This window comes from Aedes aegypti, chromosome 1 (genome assembly GCF_002204515.2).
Source record: "Aedes aegypti strain LVP_AGWG chromosome 1, AaegL5.0 Primary Assembly, whole genome shotgun sequence".
In the NCBI taxonomy this organism is placed as follows: domain Eukaryota; kingdom Metazoa; phylum Arthropoda; class Insecta; order Diptera; family Culicidae; genus Aedes; species Aedes aegypti.
The window spans coordinates 79,176,125-79,197,695 of NC_035107.1; the positions used below are offsets into that span (position 1 = coordinate 79,176,125).

Sequence of the window (21,571 nt, forward strand, 5' to 3'; positions counted from 1 at the left end):
CTTGTTATAAGCAAACCTTCTGTAAATCCTGCAAAAAAATTAGGGAAATTAAAATTCCTGAAAGATAATCGTAGTGACACGTCTCAAGTAAGCACAAGCCCACTTATTCGCCTTTTTAGTCCCATAGGGCTGTTATACGTCTGCTATAAAGCATGACAGCGCTATTTGTTTTTTTTTAAGTAGCGTCATCTGGACGATGCTTTCAGAATCCTTGGATGAATCCTTATAGAAATTTCTGGTTGAATTGATGAAAATCAACGGAAATCCAATTTGGATTACTTGGGAACACACTGCTGTTCTTCTTCTTCTTGGCATTAACGTCCTCACTGGGACAGAGCCTGCTTCTCAGCTTAATGTTCTTATGATCACTTCCACAGTTATTAACTGAGAGCTTTCTTTGCCAAAGTTGCCATTTTCGCATTACGAAATTTTCATTACAAAAAGATCCTGGACCGACCGGGAATCGAACCCAGACACCTTCAGCATGGCTTTGCCCGCTAGCAGCGGGCTATAACCATTCGGCTAAGAAAGGCCCCACACACTGCTGTTATTTGATATGAATTTCTCACGACATCCTTAGACAAATGAGATGAAAAAATCTTCTTATACCATTGGAAAATTTCCTTTCCTAGTTTCTATTAGGGAGGGAAAAAGTAGTAGTAGTAATAAGAAAAAAAATGGCTTCGCAGATTCTTGGAAAACTTCTATAGAATTCCATAAAAAAAATTCTGGAACAATTTCTATCATTACCAAATGAAATTTTTACAACAACTTGTGGAAGAATCCTTCCAGAGACTCCGCCACTTGTTCCTGATAAATTGTTTCACATATTCATTGTGGAAGCTTCAGAAATTGTTTAAGCAATCCTGCCGGAGATTCTTTTAGAAAGGATTTTCTTTTTTGTCAAGGTGTGCTTTCAGGAATTTCTTCAATTTATTTCCAGAAAATTTCAATTACATTTCTTAGCTTTTGGAGGAATTCGTTTAGGGATTTGCCTCATTGGCGTTTTCCGAACCTTAAAACTATCTGTTCTACGAATAGAAATTCATGAATTTTTACAACAAATGTGCACCTACTCAGTAAGGAATAGTTGAAATAGATGATTTCAATAGTTCAATTTTAGAATCGTAGAACTGGTAAAAAGTGAGGTTACGAGTCGCCTCGGATTTATCTACTCCTGTAGTATATTGTCCAGGGTTTCGATTGTTAATTTTCCAGTGATGATTACAGCAATTCAACTGGAGATCTATCTAAACCTCCTAAAGCTTCAAGACGTTTCTTCATAGGGTCCTGATGAGATACGCGCCATACAATTTATTTATTTTTTGTTTTCATACAAAAAATCTTATCAAGGGGGAAGGGGGGGGGGGTTAAAAATCACGAAAATTGCTTTACGTAATAAGTGTACCGCCCCTTGAATGACTTTTTGCAGGAGCTTGAAAGGCTTCTTTTCGGGAGCTTTAAAGGCTTCATTACAGAAGCTTGAAAGGCTTCTCTGCTAAAGCTTGAAGAGCTGTTCTTCACACGCTTCGATGAATGCTATTAAGAAGCTTGAAAGTTTTCTCTTCAGAAGCTTAAAAGGCTTCTCTTCAAAAGCTTGAAACGATTATCTTCTGAAGCTTTAAAGGCTTCGTTTCAAAAACTTGAATGACTTATTTTTAGGAGCTTGAAAGGATTATTTTCAGAAGCTTTAAATGCTTCTTTCAGAAGCTTGAAGGGCTTCTCTTCAGAAGCTTGAAAGGCTTCTCTTCGGAAGCTTGAAAGGCTTCTCTTCAGAAGCTTGAAAGGCTTCTCTTCGGAAGCTTGAAAGGCTTCTCTTCAAAAGCTTGAAAGGCTTCTCTTCAGAAGCTTGAAAAGCTTCCTCTCAGAAGCTTGAAAGGCTTCTCTTCAGAAGCTTTGGAAAGCTTCTCTTCAGAAGCTTGAAAGGCTTCTCTTCAGAAGCTTGAAAGCTTCTCTTCAGAAACTTGAAAAGCTTCTCTACAGAAGCTTGGAAGGCTTCTCTTCAGAAACTTGAAAGTCTTCTCTTCAGAAACTTGAAAGGCTTCTCTTGAGAAGGTTGAAAAGTTTGTTTTCAGAAGCTTGAAAGGCTTTTCTGTAGAAGCTTGAAAAGCTTCTCTTCAGAAGCTTGACAGGCTTCTCTTCAGAAGCTAGAAAAGCTTCTCTTCAGAAGCTAGAAAAACTTCTCTTCAGAAGCTTGCTAGGCTTCTCTTCATAAGCGTGAAAGGCTCCCCTTCAGAAGCTTAAAAGATTTCTCTTCAGAAGCTTGAAAGGCTTCTCTTCAGAAGCTTGGAAAGCTTCTCTGCAGAAGCTTGAAAGGCTTCTCTTCAGAAGCTTGAAAAGTTTCTCTGCAGAAGCGTGAAAGGCTACTTCTCAGAAGCTTGAAAGGCTTCTCTTCATAAGTGTGAAAGGCTACTTCTCAGAAGCTTAAAAGGCTCCTCTTCAGAAGCTTGAAAGGCTCCTCTTCAGAAGATTGAAAAGCTTCTCTTCAGAAGCTTGACAGGCTTCTATTCAGAAGCTTCAAAGCTTCTCTGCAGAAGCTTGAAAGGCTTCTCTTCAGCTTGGGAGGCATCTTTTCAGAAGCTTGAAAGGCTTATCTTCAGAAGCTTTAAAAGCTTCTCTTCAGAATCTTGGAATTTTTGGAAGCTTGGAAAGCTTCTCTTCAAAAGCTTGAAAGGCTTCTTCTCAGAAGCTGCTTCTTCTCAGAAGCTTGAAATGCCTTTTTCAGAAGCTTGAAAAGCTTCTCTTCAGAATCTTGGAAGGCTTCTTCTCAGAAGCTTAAAATGCTTCTTTTCAGAAACTTGAAATGCCTTTTTCAGAAGCTTGGAAGGCCTCCTTTCAGAAGCTTGAAAGGCCTCTCTGCAGAAACTTAAAAAGCTTCTCTTCAGAAGCTTGAAAGGCTTCTTCTCAGAAGCTTGGAAGGCTTCTTCTCATAAACTTGGAAGGCTTCTTCTCAGAAGCTTGGAAGGCTTCTTCTCAGAAGCTTGGAAGGCTTCTTCTCAGAAGCTTTTTTAGATGTTTGAAAGTCGTCTCTTCGAAAACTTGAAATGCTTCTTTTCTGGAGCTCGGAAGTCTTCTTTTTCAGAAGCTTGAAAGGCCTCTCTTCAGAAGCTTGAAAGGCTTTTTGGAGCTTGAAAGGCAGGTAAGCTATGGCTTGAGAGATTTTCTTGTAGAAGATTGAAAGGCTTCTCTACAGAAGCTTGAAAGGCTTTTTTTTCACAAGCTTGGAAGAACTCTCTTCAGAAGCATAAAAGGCTTCTCTTCAAAAGCTTGTAACGATTCTCTTATGAAGCTTTAAAGGTTTCTATTCAGTTTGAATGTTTTTTTTTTCAGAAGTTTGAAAGGCATTTTTTACGGAAGCATTTAACCCTCTAATACCCAACCCCGCCTTTAGACGGGGTACACTTTGGAATTTTGTGTATTTTTTCGTAGCTCGGAAATCAAAATGATTTTATTTTTGGCTTATACCTTGACTCATAACACGCATATAAGAAAAGTTTTTTATGACTTTTGGAACTTTTTTGTATTTTTAGAAATTGTTCGAAAAATTGCATTCTTATATAACCTACAAATGCCTGGGCTTCATTTAACGTGTAATATAAAAAATCGTAACTTTTATATTTTTCTACGATTCACCTATCACGAACGAAGAGCCTGGTGGTATTAAAATCATTTCAAACCTGTTTTTCCGTTAATTACACGGAAAATAAAATACGCTCCGAAAAAAAATTAAAAATTTAATATTTTTCAAAATACCGTAACAATTAAAATTTTTATTATTGCCAAAAATCAACAACTAGAAAAGGCTTCAAGAAAAAATGAAAAAAGCTAGGGATGTTCAAAAATAAAAATTATAAAAATCAAAAACCAAAATTTAAAAATTTGCGAATAAAAATAAATAAATGCCCAAAACATGTTTAGAAAATAAAAATTTGGGTATTAGAGGGTTAAGGCTTCATTACAGAAGCTTGAAAGGCTTCTCTTCCGAAATAGTTTGCAAACGCTTTTGATCTTCTTGTTTTAAGCTTTCTGATAGTGTACAAAGCCACAATAAAAAGTGCACTGTTGTTGGATGCTATCTACACGAGACTAGTGCCTTTAAAGTTTTAGTGCAATCTTAGAAGTTTGATTCCAAACTGTTTCGCCTAATAGGCGTCACGAAAAGGGTAATCTGTTAGTTTGCAAATTGAACTGAGACTGAGCGCATGTGAGCGGTTCCACAGAAAATGACGACTTTTTTTTCCCAAATTTCATTTTTATATTTTTTGATTTGGATGAAATTTTGCACATGCTTTCTTTATGCCCAAAAATGCCTTTTTGCATCATCGGCTCGCCATTTTGACTCTAGCCTTACTTTTGAGGAGGGCCTAAGAAAAAAATCCTTAATAATTTTCAAACAATTATAACTTAGAAACGGTTTGTCCGATCAGTTTGGTGCCTCCCGCAAAGTTTTAGGTTATTGTTGGGACTATGTGGAAAAAAATATACACTGTAAAAAAAAATGTTGTAATTTTTTATATATCGAAAATAAAGCTTAAAAATCAATTTTCTCAAAAATAGTATTTTTGTTTTTTTTTTATTTTTTTATATGTTAAAGTAGACAAAAAATGAAGTCTTTTGCACAGTGGGTCAAGATGGACAAAAAAGTTATGATTTAAAAAAAAAAGGTAAACTTGTTGAAAATGGTCTGGTCTGAGAATTCTTACTTGCCATACAATTTATTTTTCATTTTCATACAAAAAATCTTACCATGGGAGGAGGGGGGGTTGAAAAACCCCGAAAATTGTCTTACGTAATTAATGGACAGCCCCAAAGCATATGCCAAATTTCAGCCAAATCAAAAAATACAAAAGTAAACCGACATTCGAATTCAAATGGAACCGCTCAGTTTATTATTGTCTAGCGTTAGAACGCTTCGATTACACCTGTACTCAAGAAAAGCTATAAGTCATGTATGTTCAAATGCGTTCATGTAAGTAGGTACTTTCTTCGATGTTCGCCAGGTTTCAGAGCTTTGCAAACTTTAGGCTTTGCAATATCGATAGGAAAACTTCCTAGAAATCTGAACTTTGCACACTTCAAGTAGACATCTTCGACGAAATTAACGTCCACGCACGAACTTTGCATTCCACTGCAGCCACTTCCAAGTTACAAAAAAAACGCCAAAATCCGAACGGTAAGAACGCACCCTTCCCCCGCCCTCTTCCAGCAATCCCGCGAATCATGTCCGGTCAGGAATCGCTCACCTTAGCCGGCGTGGACTCCAAGCTGTGGCTCAACTATCTGGAGCAGATTTGCGAGGTGTTCCGCGGGGAAATTCCGCACGTCAAGCACCCCAAGCTGGACTACGCGGAGTTCAAGCAGAAGCAGCAGATCGACAGCATGGAGGAGTTCTCCAAGCTGCGACGGTTCGCGGCCCTGAAGGCTACGGCACCGGCCGCCGTTCCGGTGATCGTGCCTGGTCCCGGAGCCGTTGCCGGCTTAGGGCGGAAGTCAACCAACTATCACGAAGAGGAACGCATCAAACGGAGCCGCAGGGTGCTGGGAGCGGAATCTAGTCCAAGTAATTAAATCCTAATCGGATCGGAGGGTGTTCGCGGAGCTAATGTTTGATTTTTATTCGTTTGCAGTGGCCTCACCACAGACCGACACGACGAAACGAGCGAAGAAACGCCGCAGCTACGAAAAGTTTGGCAACATTGTAAGTATCGCGAGCGTCGGTCGCTTTCTGGTGGCCGTCTGTCTCGTCCATTTCGCCTTTCAGCCACCATTCGCTCGGATGGTCGGTTTCGATCGATTCTTCCTAGAACATCCCGTACACCGGCAGCTCGTCGCTGCCTTGTCCAGCGGCGGTCCCTAGACCTAGCTGCCAATCCATCCACAAAACACCAACCAACCTACCATCATCATCACTGTAGCGTATAGTAGTCGTAGTTGTAGATCATTTCTTGTTGGATCTTTGGATCTGTAGAGTTCATATGTACAGGTGCTTTGTAGATATAGTTTAGAGACGAACGAAGGTTTGAGCTGCTTTAAAACTCGGTCATGTAGATCATAGTACAACGTTGCATGCTTTTAACTCTTCATTACATTTAATGTACTTCATTTGGTTTATAACTGTTTGCATCGGTTTCACACTATTCATGATAATGCTAGCCATCTCTCTGTTGCGAATTCAAATCAATTATCAATTTTCTTCATTCGAATTAGGATGAGAATGGCAATATTGCCCCTGGATCCCCACCCGGATCAGATACAGACAGTACAGACATTCCCGAATCCTTAGCTGCTATCGCTAGTCTTACTCCCACAAATCCAACACCTTCCCTTTGTAGTATTACAAGCACTTCCGACCCTACTCCCACTTTTACCGTTCCTCAATCAGTAGGCCCTACCTCAACCGGAGGTATGGATGGCACTAGAACTACCTTTGATAGCACCTATGACAGCGGCACCACCAGCAACATCAACAGCACTAGTAGGATGATGATGATGATGAACCCACAATCCCATTCCACACAACACCGTCACCAGCACAACTTCTATCAGTACTCCTCTTTCTCGATAGCACTGCTATTGATTCCGCTAGGAGTGTTCCTCTACTGCACTTCCGTTGGTGCACTAGAGCGGTTAGTCGATAGCTACCTAGTGGCGCTACTAGGCATAGACGATTTTTAGTCAAGAAATGTAAACGAGTGATACTAGGCTATAGATAATATGACGAACTCTGTATTTTTCCCCTTTTAAACGAATAGTGAATACAAGCGAGAATAGATACCGTTGTACTTAAGAGCATTTCCGCATAGTCCGATCCAGAACGATCTCTATCTCCCAAATCCGAATTGTATAAATGTATACTTATAATTTCAAACTAATCCACATAACACCGCCTAATCTTTTACATTAGCAAAGCTAAGTGACGCTACTTCACTGTAAATAAAACAAAGACTACCCAGAAAAAAACCCTCTCGATAAGACACAAACACAAAAACACCACTTCAGTCGAAGAAAACAAATAAATATCCACAACCGGCGTAATTCCAAAGCTAATTTGCGCGTTTGGGTGAGCAAGAGCAAACGCTACTAGTGATAAGTCAACCGTATATTTGAAAATAAATCGATTTTTACGCGTCATAATCGCCGGTCTCTGTTTCGCTTTCGTACAAATAACAAAAAAAAAAATAATAGGACTGCAAATGACGGTTTTGAAATAATTGGAACTTTTTCCGCTACCGGCTTTGCAACCGAGTGATGGTTATTGATTGCCGTTTCGCAACAGTTTGGTTTTTGTTTGGGCGTGTGTGAAGGGGCCTGTTCAGAACCGATGCAATCGGTACGATGATGTTTGGCTCTATTGGAAAATTAAGATTTGCACTTCTCGTCCGTGTAGTTTGGCACGAAAAATGATAGTACCATGGAATGGTGAATTATTCATTTTTTTCTCAACCGAAGTTGATCATCATCGAGCGTGCAGTGTCAAGGCTGAGGTTTATGACATTTTAGTAGCTATGCCACGTGCGACAGCAGCTGTTGTGTATGTGTATATTTTTTATTGCAGAACCTGGTGTCATGTCAGGAGTTTCGCCACTATCGATTAACGTCGAAAGGTCAAGGCTACGCTGGTCTTCGTATGGTGGTTCATTCGTCGGCGACTCCACTTCGTATTAATGTGCAATGGGATGGGAGGGAATGATACTGCTGGGATGGCATTGTTACTGCATCTGTTACTTTCTAGATTTATAGAATCAGTTATATCTATGAGATATTTAGAACTTCATTTGAAATTAATTGTTTCTGTCGACCGAGTATTACTATATCAATTAGGGCTGTTCCCCTCGTAAACTTTTGTACAAATATCGCCTATTGAATGAACTGTTACATGAACAACCTCATACCAATAATCTTGCAAATATATTTACATACTAAACGTTAGATGTAGTTTGCAACAGATTTATCCTGAACAAAATTCGAAGCGTTGGGTACGGTATTTCCACATTATCATATCTATAGATCAGCGAAGGTCCACGAAGGCACTGTAGCAAATCTTCGCGAACATTAAATAAGAGTTGAATGAATACTGAAAGTGCTCCAGTGGTTTCTTATTCTATCTACCAATGATACAAGGTTTGGAGTGTTTGCCAGAGAAAATTCTCTTACGAAAAGATCCTAGACCGACTGGGAATCGAACCCAGACACCTTCAGCATGGCTTTGCTTTGTAGCCGCGGACTTTAACCTTTCGGCTAAGGAATGCCCCAACAGCAAGAACTCAAAGAGCTCAAATTTATCATGGATTTCGCTACAGAATCAAAAAACCTCACCATCAAGGAACAACTTGTTGAGTCCATTTTAATTTACGAATACTGTTAGGCAAATTTAAGGCAAAACTACACTTCATCGAATCGCAATCAATAGATGAACAAATCAGGACGACGATCAATCGTCTCAATTCGATTCAATCAACCGCTTTGTGTGTTTACCAGACGAATTCCTCAACCATATAATCCAAACGTCACAGTTCTGCCTCATTACCTCTCAGTCAGATTGCCCTACACGGTTTGCAATTGCTCCTTATCGACAAAACAACGATATGCACGTACACGGGGATTAGCCGGCAATTTACACACCAAGCCACCTTGCCAAATGGTACGAACAATACCTACAGTCGCTGTATATAGGGCACCTGCTGCTGCCGAATTGAGACAGCGCAGAGCTGAATGCATTACGTCAACTGCCCTACTGGGTTTGCTGTGCTGTTGCAGTTACATGCATGTGAGTAGAGCAGTAGGGCGGTTCAAAATTCAAAAAGGTTTGAAAATTCAATCTTTCATGTCTTCCTTATTATCCTTACGATAAAAATAGTGCTCAGCGGAATTTTCAGCTTTTTTTGGTGGTGATTTAAAGGTGGCCTAAAGACGATGTGTTTGTGGAAATTACTATGGAGAAATTGTTAAAAAGTAACAACCACTTAATACTCTAATATCAGTATATGTTTCAGCTACATTATATTTGAAAAATAAGTTTTCTTTATGAGATTTATTCTTACATCTCAGTACTAACATTTTTGTTTGGAACATTTTTAATTTTTTTTCCATAGTAATTTCTTTGAAATTCATTTGTTAGTAATGTAATTGGCCTCTTATAAATCGAAAAAGCTGAAAATTTCACAGGAAACCATTATTATTTTCGTGAGGATGGTAAGTAAGATATGGGAGATCGGATTTTCAAACTTTTTCGAATTTTGATCCACCCTAGTGGAGCAGTGGTAGCACCCATCCTTAACACCCGATGGCGTTTGTTTGCTGCCATCGAACAGATGATTACAGAGTGCGGAGTGAGAGCCCTCCCTCACCCAGTAGCATGCCCTTTACACCGTCAGGTAGCGCGTGAAACTCACTCAACGCCATACCGTTCGGTGCAGTTTTTCAGTCCAGATCATAGGTTTCCAAACTGTGGGTCGCGACCCACTTAGGCATCGTCAACCAATGTCATGGGGGTCTTGATAAATGTTATGTAACAGGGTTTCCGACCATTTGGCCGAATGCCGTTTGGCCGAACGGATCGTTCGGCCGAATTTCGAACAAAAAAAAAAATCAAATTGCTAATGTGTAGGATTCAATAGTGTAGACCAATAACTGATTACTTGACTTGTTTATTTTTATAATGTCATGTTTGTCGCTACATACGTGCTTCAATAGAATGATAAAATCAACCCGTTAATTCAGGACGGAATTGTGAACTCCGCACATCGCGTCAAGATTCATAGCTGATGGTTGTTTCGTCTCTGGGTCACCAACGGTGTGCTAGGGAGAAGCTATGACAAAAGATCGAAAGAACAGAAGGTCGAAAGACAAAAGGTCGAAAGGACAAAAGGTTGAAGAACGAAAAAGTAGGGACTTTTTTCAAGGAAGGAAAAATTTCCCACCAAGTAAATAATTTTGACTTTTTGTACATTCGACCTTTTGTCTTTCGACGTTTTGTCCTTTCAACCTTTTGTCTTTCGACCTTTTGTCCGTAAACCGCTAGAGATGATAATTTATTGATTTTAACGATTACATCAGATATTTTCGTTCTTTTAAACATAGGATATTCTTTCTTGTTTTACTGGTTTTATAACTCTTGACAATAATTCGGCTTATATTATAATTGGGATATCGTCAAATCATCGGCATTTCTTTTTAGTTATACTGATATAATGATTATTTGCATTACACTTGAATAAATTTTCATAAGAAATTAATCCTTCTTTTGATCGTAGGCTGTTCTTTCAAAAAAAGTCGTAAATCATTTTAGTTACTGTCAAAAGCAATGCGAAAACCTCTGCTGGCAGCTATTGCCGCTAGCAGAAAAGTGAATAATTGCTTACATTTAAGATGTTCTTTTTCCTGCACCGGGTGTTTCTTGAACTAACACTAAAAAGCTGATTGTTTGTATATCAATGATGATTTATCCTTGTTTAAAAATAAGCAGAAAAAAGTTCTTTGAAAATTGGCTTGGAAATTCATTACAAATGCATGCTAGCTGAAGTTCACTATTGGTTTTTAGTTTCGGCCAAATGGCGTTCGGCCAAACGGCATTCAGCCAAATGACCTGGAACCATGATTTTCAGGAAAAATTACAAATCATGTCATGTCATAAAAAATTTATATATAATGATTTCCAACCTCAGTAGTGAGCATACATCCACTCATATACTTTTTATCCTAACGGTTCGTTTTAAACGGAACAGTGCTTGGAGCTGTACAAGCAGGTCTAATCTAATGAGTTTTACAAGCAGGTCTAATGACCTGAGAACTGAACCTGATGATTTTGATAAAATTTCTTGCATTTTCCCCTTCATTTCCATCTCGAAACCCAGTAATGTAATGAATAAGCGTCTTTAGTAAACTTTTCCAAATCACGAAATTTCAATTCTTGTTGCTAAGGACTTTTTTTTATTCTCGAGCCTTGTTGAGACCATTTTAAACGCGATGTATAAAATATATCTCATTTTTCACAGTTTTTGGAAAAATTTCATGAGGAATCGATGAACGAATTGATTGACATTTACAGATTCTTAGGCATGTTTTCGGTCCTCGGATTTGAATGAACTCTATGTTACAAAACGCAATCAACTGTTGATAAAGAGACAAAGTAGTGTGAAATCACTTCAAAATTATTTGGCCGAAAGGGTCATTTGGCCGAATGCCGTTTGGCCGAAATAGGAAATAATAGTGAATAACAGTTAGCATGTTATTGTTGTGAATTTCGAAGCTGAATTTCGAAGAACTTATTCAACTTATTTTTAAAGAAGGTTAATCATCATTAATATACACATAATTGGCTTTTTGATGTTAGTTCTACAAACAGTCAGTGCTGAAAGAAGAACATCCTGAACTCAAGCAAATATTCACTTTTCTGCTAGTGGTGAGAGCTGCCAGCAGAAGTTTTTGCATTGTGTTTGATAGTCAGCTTTTGACAGTAGCTAAAACGGTTCACGAATTATTAGTCCTCGAATCGTATTAAGTAAATTATTTCATAATTCAAGTACACGCAAATTTTGGTTTCTTCTTTTCACATCGGAGAAACTGTGAGCTTTTTCCACGTAATTGTTCACCGAGTCAATTGGTTTACTGCTTTACACAAGCAACGGTGTAGAGCTCTGTTCACGCGTTGCAATTGGAGGAGAAACAGAAAGAACAGCCTATGATCAAAAGAAGGAAAAATCTCGTATGAAAATTTAAGCAAGTGCGATGCAAACAATTTTTGTATTAGTATAACAACAAAGAACTTCCGATGATTTAAAGAAGGTAAAATTCCCGATTAAAATATAAGCTGAATTATTGCCAATAGTAACGAAACCAGTAAAACTCGAAAGAAAAGCCTATGCTTAAAATAAGGAAAAACTTCAAATGAAATCAACCATGAGCTTTGAGTCTTGATGCAATGAGTGGAGTTCACAACTTAGTCAATTTTATCATTCTCTTGCAGTCAAACGGCATTCGGCCAAATGGCATTCGGCCAAATGGCATTCGGCCAAATGGCATTCGGCCAAATGGCGTTTGGCCAAATGGCATTCGGCCAAATGGCGTTTGGCCAAGCGGCATTAGGCCAAACGGCGTTCGGCCAAATCGATCTATCTACTCTCTTTTTGTTTGCACTCCTAAGAAAGCTCATTTTAAAAAACCAAAGTAGACATAACTTACCGATTTTCAAAAAAAAAACAAAATGCTTGTATTATGCATTCATATTTTTTTCAGCTCATGTGATTTTCAAAACATGAATCGGAAACTGAGATTTTTATAAAAGACAACGTGGGTTTGAATAATTTGTGGATCCAGATTATATTGGAATTATTTTAAAACTGAAATTCATGTAAAAATCCAAAAAATGTTTATTTTAAAATTGGAAAATTGGTGACATTTTTGTGAGAAAGCATTATGACTAGACAACTATTTGCTTTATTGTTAATCCATAAAACCCCGGATTTCTCGTCACTACTAATATTTATATTTTCATGACACGCTTTTTAATCAGGAAATTTGATCGTCTGCGAGAAGGGACGATTCAAATACAGGGGATAGGCAAAATGATTGAGATAGGCAAATTTTTTCCTAAATTCAAATGCTTATAACTTAATGAAAAATTTATAAAATTCGATGCATCCGAAAGCAGTGGACAGCAAATTTTGTCTAGTTTCAGTAACTTGCTTGGTCATGAATATTGGCCACCGACCACCGGAGATATTCCGGATTTTCCGAGGTCCTGTCCAAATGGCATTTTTTTTGTCGCTTGTATTTTTGTGCGGTGTGAAGTTGTATAGATGTTTACAATTTTCCTAGAAACTAGAACTAATAGGAAGTTGAATGCCGGTGGACGCATAAAGATTCGTTGAAAATTTTCAGAAATATGACCATTTCCGTAAAACTGATTCCGGAAAATATGGTCAGTCATGTTTGTATTACCAATCACGTAAATATTATTCGTAGCTATATCTTCAAAATGATGGTTCCAGCAGCATATTCAGAACCATTAGATGCACTGACCACTTCATAGTCGGTTCCAGGTGCCCTAGTGGAAGTGGCCAATTAGGAACATGTCTGGAGCCATATCAATATGGGCATCAAACTTCAATATTTTCAAAGGTGATACTTCTGGAAGCAATTTCAGCACCACCGGCTGCCCCTGTATGTTCATCGTTTTTCGGGATTTCTAGAAATCCTCCCCCCTCTGTCTCGCTTTTTCCAATACCTTACACACGTACTGTCACACTTTCGTAGACTCCTTCCCTTCCCCCAAAAGATGGACGTCATTTTTGAATGACACCTAAACCTAGTTTTCAAGAGATATTTGAGAAGTTAAGGAAAAATTTGAGTACTTCAGAATAATTGAGAGCAAAAAACCCTAATACTACGTAATTAAATATATCGGATAAATTTGCGATACAAGAAAATCATTGAATATGATAGTTGTCGTACGACTCTTATGAATATGCGATTCAGGTTCACATTTTTTGGCGAATAAGTAGGAGAACATGGTCCAATTCGAACCTAGTAACAATTTTATGGTCATTTTTTCAGCCTGACTCAACTCGCACAGTCTTCTTTCAAAGAGATCCGAAATGGATCAATCCTGTTCCAATTCGGACCACCCTGTATTTTATCGTGTTTTGCTATGATAGTAATGATATATAAATCCGATTTGTTTGGTATCACGCTTATTAATCTTCTTCTGTAAAAGCAAGCATAAAGAATAATCTCAATGCGTGACAAATTTCAATTTAGTTCGAGTAAGATCTAGCTGAAGTAAATTGCGAATTTCATTATGAAAAAAGTGAGTGATATCCGAATTTGGTTCAACTTGGGTACAGTCAAATCTTCCTAACTCGATGGGTATCGAGACATAAAACACACATTTTTCAATTTTGGAACTTTTTGTTATTTTGACAAATTACATTTGAAAAAGTAATTTTAACCTATATCAACACTTAGAAACTGCGCATGAAAATATAGGGTCAAAGAAGTGAACTTGTATGGAAAACTGAAACAGACAGCATCTGAGCCTCGGATCATCAAGTTGGAAAAATATCGACTTACATTTATTATGTAGCGTATGTTTTGAGTATTTTAATGATCTATTGAGAAATTTAGCTTGATGGTCCGAATTAGAACAGGATCCGAATTGGACCAAGTTCACCCATATATTATTCAAACTCACATATATTCAATATTATTTCCACATTTAAATCAGTACTTAAGTTTACTTTATAATTTTTCTATGTAATTTTTGAAAAGATAATGATCAAAACTTTAGCAAATTATAGCATTCGATACAATCATTTAAATTATATATCAGGAGGGCGATTCTAAAAAATATTGGCCTTAAAGGGGTGAAGGTCTAAAAAGTTTGAGAAACACTGTCCTAGATGATTCATCAGTTCTATTTTGGACGTTGCCATCGTCGTCGTCGTCGTACCACATATAGAGAGTGCTCGCGACGCAGCACTTCGTTCGTGAGCCTATGATGATGCAAAACAAAACCGTGTTGTTCTAGTTTTCACCGAGAGGAAGTTCCGTCTCCACCTGAACAGCACACCGTCTGCATGCTACCTTTCCTTTTTGCTGGTGCAATACGAAGACTCTATATTAGTCTCTATAATGGAGTATGTACCTGTACCGTCCCGTGAAAAGTAAGTAGTTCATGTGCTTCGTCTCCTGTCTTGGGTTCCCGTAAGCCTAGAGGTACCATATAAATGCATCCATTAAAACCTGCTTATATGGCGTGGAACGCTGCTAATCTGAGCTTTGAAGGTTTATGATATTACGCAACCATAGTCGAAGATATCCCACACGGGATGGTCATCATCATTTTTCAGCGACTCACTTCACATAAGCACAGACCTAGAGTGTTCCAGGCTTTATACTTAAGAGAACGTGGCGCAATGCAACTAAAATTTTCCCGTTGCATTGTACGGTGTTTTTTTTTTCTACAAGAGAGAAGAAAATGAGCATTTCTTTATTTGCATTAATGTGCAGTTGCGCCGCGAGTGCACTTACTTGACTAGCATTATTCATGGCTTCTTGCTATTAGGTCCCAGAGAATCACATCCAGCTATTAGGCGGTATGTAAATCGGTAATTAACATCGAATGCAACACGAATATGAATTCTACCGTTTCGAGCTGTTACTGTAGTAATTGTCGTCGCCACCGTTGACGGGGATCAATGAATGTTAGGAGTCATCTCGACTCGTTACAGTGGTTTATCATATTTTAAATCATTTTTTTTTGCTTTCACGTCCGTAAAACTAATTTTACATCAAAAAATTCTTAAAAACAATTGATTACAAACTCCGATAATAGTCTGCCAGACAAAATTCAAAGTTTTCGTCAGATAACGGTACAGTCATCTGCCAAAATAAGAGTTTCGCTTGTAAGTAGTCCCACAAATGGGCACAAATAGTATGTCAAAATGGGAAATGATTTCTACACAAATATGGGTGATTTTCTCAATTGGTGAGCTCGTTTCATACTGTCTTTTTGTTTAGAAATAAAACACTAATCATAACAGTAAGTATATGAGCCATTACATTTTGAAGACAATACGTATGTTTTTGACTACTAGGATAGTTCAAAAAATCGTTAAATTGAATATGAACTAAATCCAACTGTAAATGAGCTGCAACATAAAATAATACAAAAAAAAGTTATTTTTCTTTAACAAGAAGACACTATACAGTGTGCAGTGTACATATAAATAAGTAAGTAGCTGAGAAGAGCACTCCACCAATTAGTTACTGCAGCAGCACGCTGACAAGCTCCACTCGAGTTCTCACCCTGTTTTACCAGTACAAACCTCTCGCCAAGTATGTAAATCGTGCCTCCCTCTTGTTTCTAAACCGCCATGTAAGCAGTTCAACATGATGCAGGAATTTAAAAAATGACACCCATAAATGATGTGCAATGTTGCAAGTAATACTTGTTGCAACTCGCCCTATCTGTTGGCAGCAGCTTGTCCAACAGAAACAATCGTACCCATTATTGTACAGCTCTAGCAGCCTGATGACCGGTGATGGATGTTTGCGTTTCCTGCAGTGGAAGATATTGTAACAGCTTGGCACCTGACTGACTTGGGAGCTCTAGCTGCAACAGTTCTCCGTTTCTGCTGTTCATTTGATAGGTATATCAAAACAGAAGCCGGCAACGAATGGCTCCTTGCCGTCGACGCTGGTATCGGTTGGCTTGGCGCCTCCTCCACAAGAAGCACCGCACCAAAGTTATGGTTTAATCACGAACTACTAGCTACACGAAGGAACGCTTTAATAGACGACCGGTAGTTTTATGCAGTAGTCGCAGGGCTGGTAGCGGGACCCTTTTTAGACACTTATTGCGAGTCTCTAAAAAGTATGTGCTTTTGATATGATGTTTCTTAAGTCTTCAACAAAATGGTCTCTGAAGTCACTTTTTCTGTATTCTGCAGAGAAACTATCAAAGACAGAATTCCACATGCACTTTAAAGGTTAAAAGACACCGACACCTTAATGCTTCCAGTGGACGATTTTGTCCTTTGAAGGGAGCACCACACTAGACAACGGACTAGCATGCAACGCCCAGTGGCACAGTCGAAATACGTTCCTGACGAAAAGTTTTCCGGACTGAAGCGGGAATCGAACCCACACTCCTCGACTAGATGCGGCTAAATGCTTAGTAACTCTAACCGCACGGCTACGAAGCCCACATTGTAAAGGTTACGTTTTAGATTCCTCAAGAGAAACATTCAAGAACTCTCCGAGTGATTTCTTCTGGAATACTGTAAGGGATTTTTACCTGGAACTCAAAGATACTTCCAACGATTTTTCTAGGGATGCTTAGAGAAATATCCAGTCATTGAAGAATTCGTTCTCATTTGTTTTCGAAGGATGATCAAAGCAAGTCAAAAAACATCCAATCTGTATCAGTCCATGATCGGCATAATTGAATAGCGAACGAAAACCCCAAGGAGTAAGCGATGATTGATGATGAGCGATGACCCATTTCTCTCGCCAGTTTACCATTGGGAGTCATTTTTTATCATGAACCGTTATCCCCCCTACCTAATCAGAGCTGTAGCAGAAGATGATAAACATACTCTCATGATATGTTGCGCATCATGATTGTTACATGCTACTCTCAATTCGCTCCAAATTCAATTCCTGCAAACAGTAATACGAGCAGTAATACTTGTAGTAGTGACACGAAGAATGCCGACGAAAAGTGTTAGATATATCCTTGGAGAAATGTTTCGTCAAGTTATATAAGAATTGAAACTTTTGGTTTCTGTTAAATTTATTTTTATTCTTACTTTTCCAGATAAGAGGTCTCTAAAATTCCTGTTTTCAAGACACCCAGTGTTGCTACCAGCCCTGTACTCACAGGAACAAGATCTATGTTTGACACTCACGCAAGGCCCCCCTATGTGCACTAAAGTGGTGGTTGGTCAGTCGCCAGATCGCTCGGTACCGGGCTGGCTAGTGCAAATTTATTTGCACAATAAACTAATTGACTCATAAAAAGCGGACATGGTACATGTTGAAGTACGATGCGAGTGTTTCGTCTATGAGTAATTCTTGTCTAGTTGGTTTGAACGTGGAATCGAATCTGAATCTTCTATAGATCATACGCAATTCGTACAGGATTTACTGAAGCGTGATACAAGTATGACGGATACCTACTGAACTACTAGAGGATTTTTATCGTCAGATCCAGCACTTATCAGCTCGGACTATAGTTCCACTTTGCTCGATTTCAGTGGGTAACCCATTTAATGCAATAATAAAAATTGAAAATTCTCCATATAGAATGGAGCATTTTCATTTTCTTATAGTCGCAAGCACCTTTTGCCTTTTCAGTGCACTGCGTTAGTTATATCACACACAGTAAATACAGTAGCTACCTAGTTCAGCTCCGAGTGAGTCGGCGCGAGTCATCGACCGTTACGCATCAGTTAAGACCTATTGACGGTGCGATGCGCCGCCAAGTCGTCCCACGTGAATACAGTTGAACCGGTAGCGTACGCGCGCTGCCATTGCATTGCATTGTAGGTTAGAAGTCCCATTCATCGGAGCACCCGGGGGGATATCCCAACAATGAATGGGTAAATAAGGCACTATAACTAAAATAGTAAATTTCATTGAATAATGTAATTGAATGAAATTGATTATTATCGTTTTCATCATTATTCATAAAAAATTATATTTCTTCTCCCGTTTCAATCTCGAAATAGAAGAAAATATTTTATAATAATTTCTTTGAATTTTGATCGAATTAAAATAGTATTTCGATGATTAATTCTTGAGAGAGGTCCGTTAATACCCCATACAGGGGTTGAATTCGAGAAAATTAAGAGTATCTCTCACTTATCGCTCTCTGTAACAATCATGATCCGCAATACATCATGACAGTCTGTTCATCGTCTACTGCTACAACTATGATTATATCGGGGGGATAACAGTACATGATAAAACTTATGTGGAGGGCGATCTTGCTATCAGATATTCGGGGATTGTTTATCATGCCAGTAGAGTAAAATACCTACTCCCAATTGAAAATTAGCGAGAAAAATGGGTCCTTCGCTGCTGCTATTTATCAAGCTTATATCATTTTGCGAAACATTGCAGATCAAGGACCGATACAGATGCGATGTTTTCTTTGTTTGCTTTGACATGCTTCGAAATCAATTGAAAGCGAATTCTGCAAGGCCTGATTCCATATCTACTGTTTTTCAGAGAGGGCTACTGATCGTAAAGGTCAAATTTTGCATCTTGTGATGATAATGAATAAAATAACTGTCAAATGGGGTTTTCTTGGTCAGTCGCGGTAGTTAGGTGTAAATCACTTTCTGGTTGAAAAACTTTTTTGGACTTTAGAACAAATTGCGGAAATAAATCTGTAGAGTGCAAGGAAATTATTCCTGCAAAAAAAAAAACGTACGAAAACGAGAAGAAATCCATGTATACATTCTTGATGAATCCTCTGACGAACTTATAGATGTACCGCAGAAATTCTTAGAAGAATACCTTTTGAAATTCTTGAAAGAATTCCTGAAAATATTGTTTATAGGATCGCCAGAGCAATCTTTAGAAGCATTCAGAAAATATTTGAAGAAAAATAGAGGAAACAGAGAAAGATCAATGAATAGCTCTTCTACATTCATATGTAGTAGAATTAGTTCTTATTGAATTTCGAAGCACGATCAAAGAAAATGAAGAAAAATATCTGTACAGGTCTATAATCATGGCAATGATTCGCAAGTTGTAACAAGCTTGATAAATAAGAGCGAACGAGAAAACTGAAAAAGATCAATGATGGCAGGATCCCTGATCGTAGATGAATCTGGAGAAATCTCCGCCAAATATTTTTGGATGAAATTTCGTCACTGAGTTTTTTTTTTGAGAAAATCTTTGAAAACCTGTGTAGTAAACACTGATGAGATCTCTTTGTACATTCCTTAGAAATATTGAAAAACATGCTGAAGAAGCATGGGAGAAAGTTTCGAAAAAATTCTAATAAAATTGATTGCAAGGACTCCAAAGTTCAAGAGAAAAAAAAATATCTCGATCAACGTCTGGAGGGTCCCTTATTTATTTATTTATTTATTTATTTATTTATTTATTTATTTCCCTTATAGAATTTCTAGAGTAATTTCTGGATAAATACTTGAAGATTTTTAAATTTATCCCTGGTACAATATATGGAGGAGTTTCAGAAGTCATACAAAAATCTGCGGAAATTTCGTTAAGAAATGCTTCAACTAGTCTTGGAAGAAATTCTTTCAGGAATTCCTATAAGAATTTATTGGAGATGCTTCAAATTACAGAAATGCCAGAAATGCCTTTCAGATTCTTTAGATTCATCGTTAAAAATAACCCTGACAAATATCCAATTCTTCTAGGTATCGCAAAAGCTGATGCAATTCTTGCAGTAAGCTCCGAAGGAATCTATGAACAATTCGAAGGAATTTAAAGATAAATTTGAAAAGAACTTCTGAGATTAATACCAAGAGAAATTTTCTCTCGAAGTAACGAACCCTTCAAAGTTTGTTGAACGAATAGCTAAACGCAACGTTCCAACAGCTGTCAGGATCAAAGCATGTGTTATCATATTTTACTTATATAAAAACTCGATTGGCTGGATCATCACAGAACATTCTTATACCGACACTTACAATGGCCAACCATTTTAAGTTTGTTGAATAAAGTGAACCTTTTGCAAGTCTACACTTTTACACTTACACTTTTACACATCCAAAGTGTTTTAATTACAAAAATAAAAGTAGAAGGAAAAACGCGTTTTAGAAAAATGTGTAAAATATAAATATTGTATGAATAAGAGTTAATGACGACATTCACAGTGTTTATGCCGACATTCACATTAATAGTTTGTTAAGAAATCATATTAACCTCCCACCGTTGTAACGATTAAATGTGCAGTCGTACATATCTTACAGGTTTAAAATAAAAACATGAAACGAGCTCACCAATTGGTCCTTCATCCTTGACTGAGCAGCCACAATCCACTTACAACTTCACTTAACTGAGAAAGAGAAAAATAACACTTGATTTTCATGCAAAAAACCGCTCTCTATTCCTGATGAGTTCTTCAGAAGACATCAAAAATTTGAACCCAAAAGGGAGATTTTTGGAGATCGTTGACGAATTTCTTTTGAAGTCTCTTAGAAGCCCTATTAACAAGTTATTTGAAATATCCATAACTAGAGGGTCTTGCCCGGGATTTCCCGGGACAAAAATCCCGGGATATCCCAGGATCTGAAAAATACCGGATCCCGAAATATTTTCGGAAATCCCGGGAATTCCCAAAATAATAATGTAATGTATGTAGCCGAGAGATATTTTGACACTTGTTTATGAGCTGAGAATTAGAATAGTATTGAATTGGCTTCTTGATAGGCTTGAAGGGACCTCTACTATCTTTCGTTCAAAGCTTTGAATGCTGTCCGTGTAAAATTACTGGCCATAAGATAATAGTGCATTTAGTTTGCAGAAGTTTCGATGGGCATATTAAACTAAACTAGGTGTAATGAATTTCATATAAGACTAAGATCCATTAGTCAATATTGAAGAGACTAACTTATCTATAACTTGATGATCAAAAATATTTCACAAATTTGTTTGCGAGGACCGTCAGAGTAATCCAAAAAGTTTTTTTTCTTTATCTGGTTCCATTAGTTTATATTGAGTTGGGAAACACTGATTCTTCAAATTTGTACTGTATTTCCATAGTGTTTATTTTTTTGAACGAAATGTGATAATGGAATAGAAAAAAAAGGTATAATGAGATTAGTGCCTCTCGTTTTCCCATTATATTTTAGTGATGTAATCGCGACAAGGATAGAAGATATTTTTCCACATAAATAACCTAATTGTCACGAAAGCATCTAAAAAATGTATGCAGTTCGTAAATCTCAGACGAATGACTTGTTGATGATTCTGTTTAAACTTGTTGTCTTTAGATAAAACAAAGTGGGGATGAATTCCTGACATGGCATTGTGGATAAATATCAGCAGCATATTTCATAAAGCTTCTTACTGTCGAGTTTCAGTT

At 37.8% G+C, this 21,571-nt stretch overlaps 1 protein-coding gene across 19 annotated transcripts in view; it reads left to right on the forward strand.

The window, feature by feature from the left end:
• LOC5568484 (F-actin-methionine sulfoxide oxidase Mical) overlaps nucleotides 1-21,571 on the forward strand; it is a 210,712-nt gene that overhangs the window by 134,727 nt on the left and 54,414 nt on the right. For all 19 annotated transcript variants that reach the window (XR_002499458.1, XR_002499459.1, XR_002499460.1 and 16 more), the window contains 2 exons: nucleotides 5,207-5,560; nucleotides 5,628-5,698. Coding sequence is in view for 5 of the 19 variants with exons in the window: in XM_021840381.1 (XP_021696073.1) it covers nucleotides 5,207-5,560; nucleotides 5,628-5,698 (425 nt within the window). In the remaining 14 variants the exon portion in view is untranslated. The remainder of the gene's footprint in view (nucleotides 1-5,206; nucleotides 5,561-5,627; nucleotides 5,699-21,571) is intronic.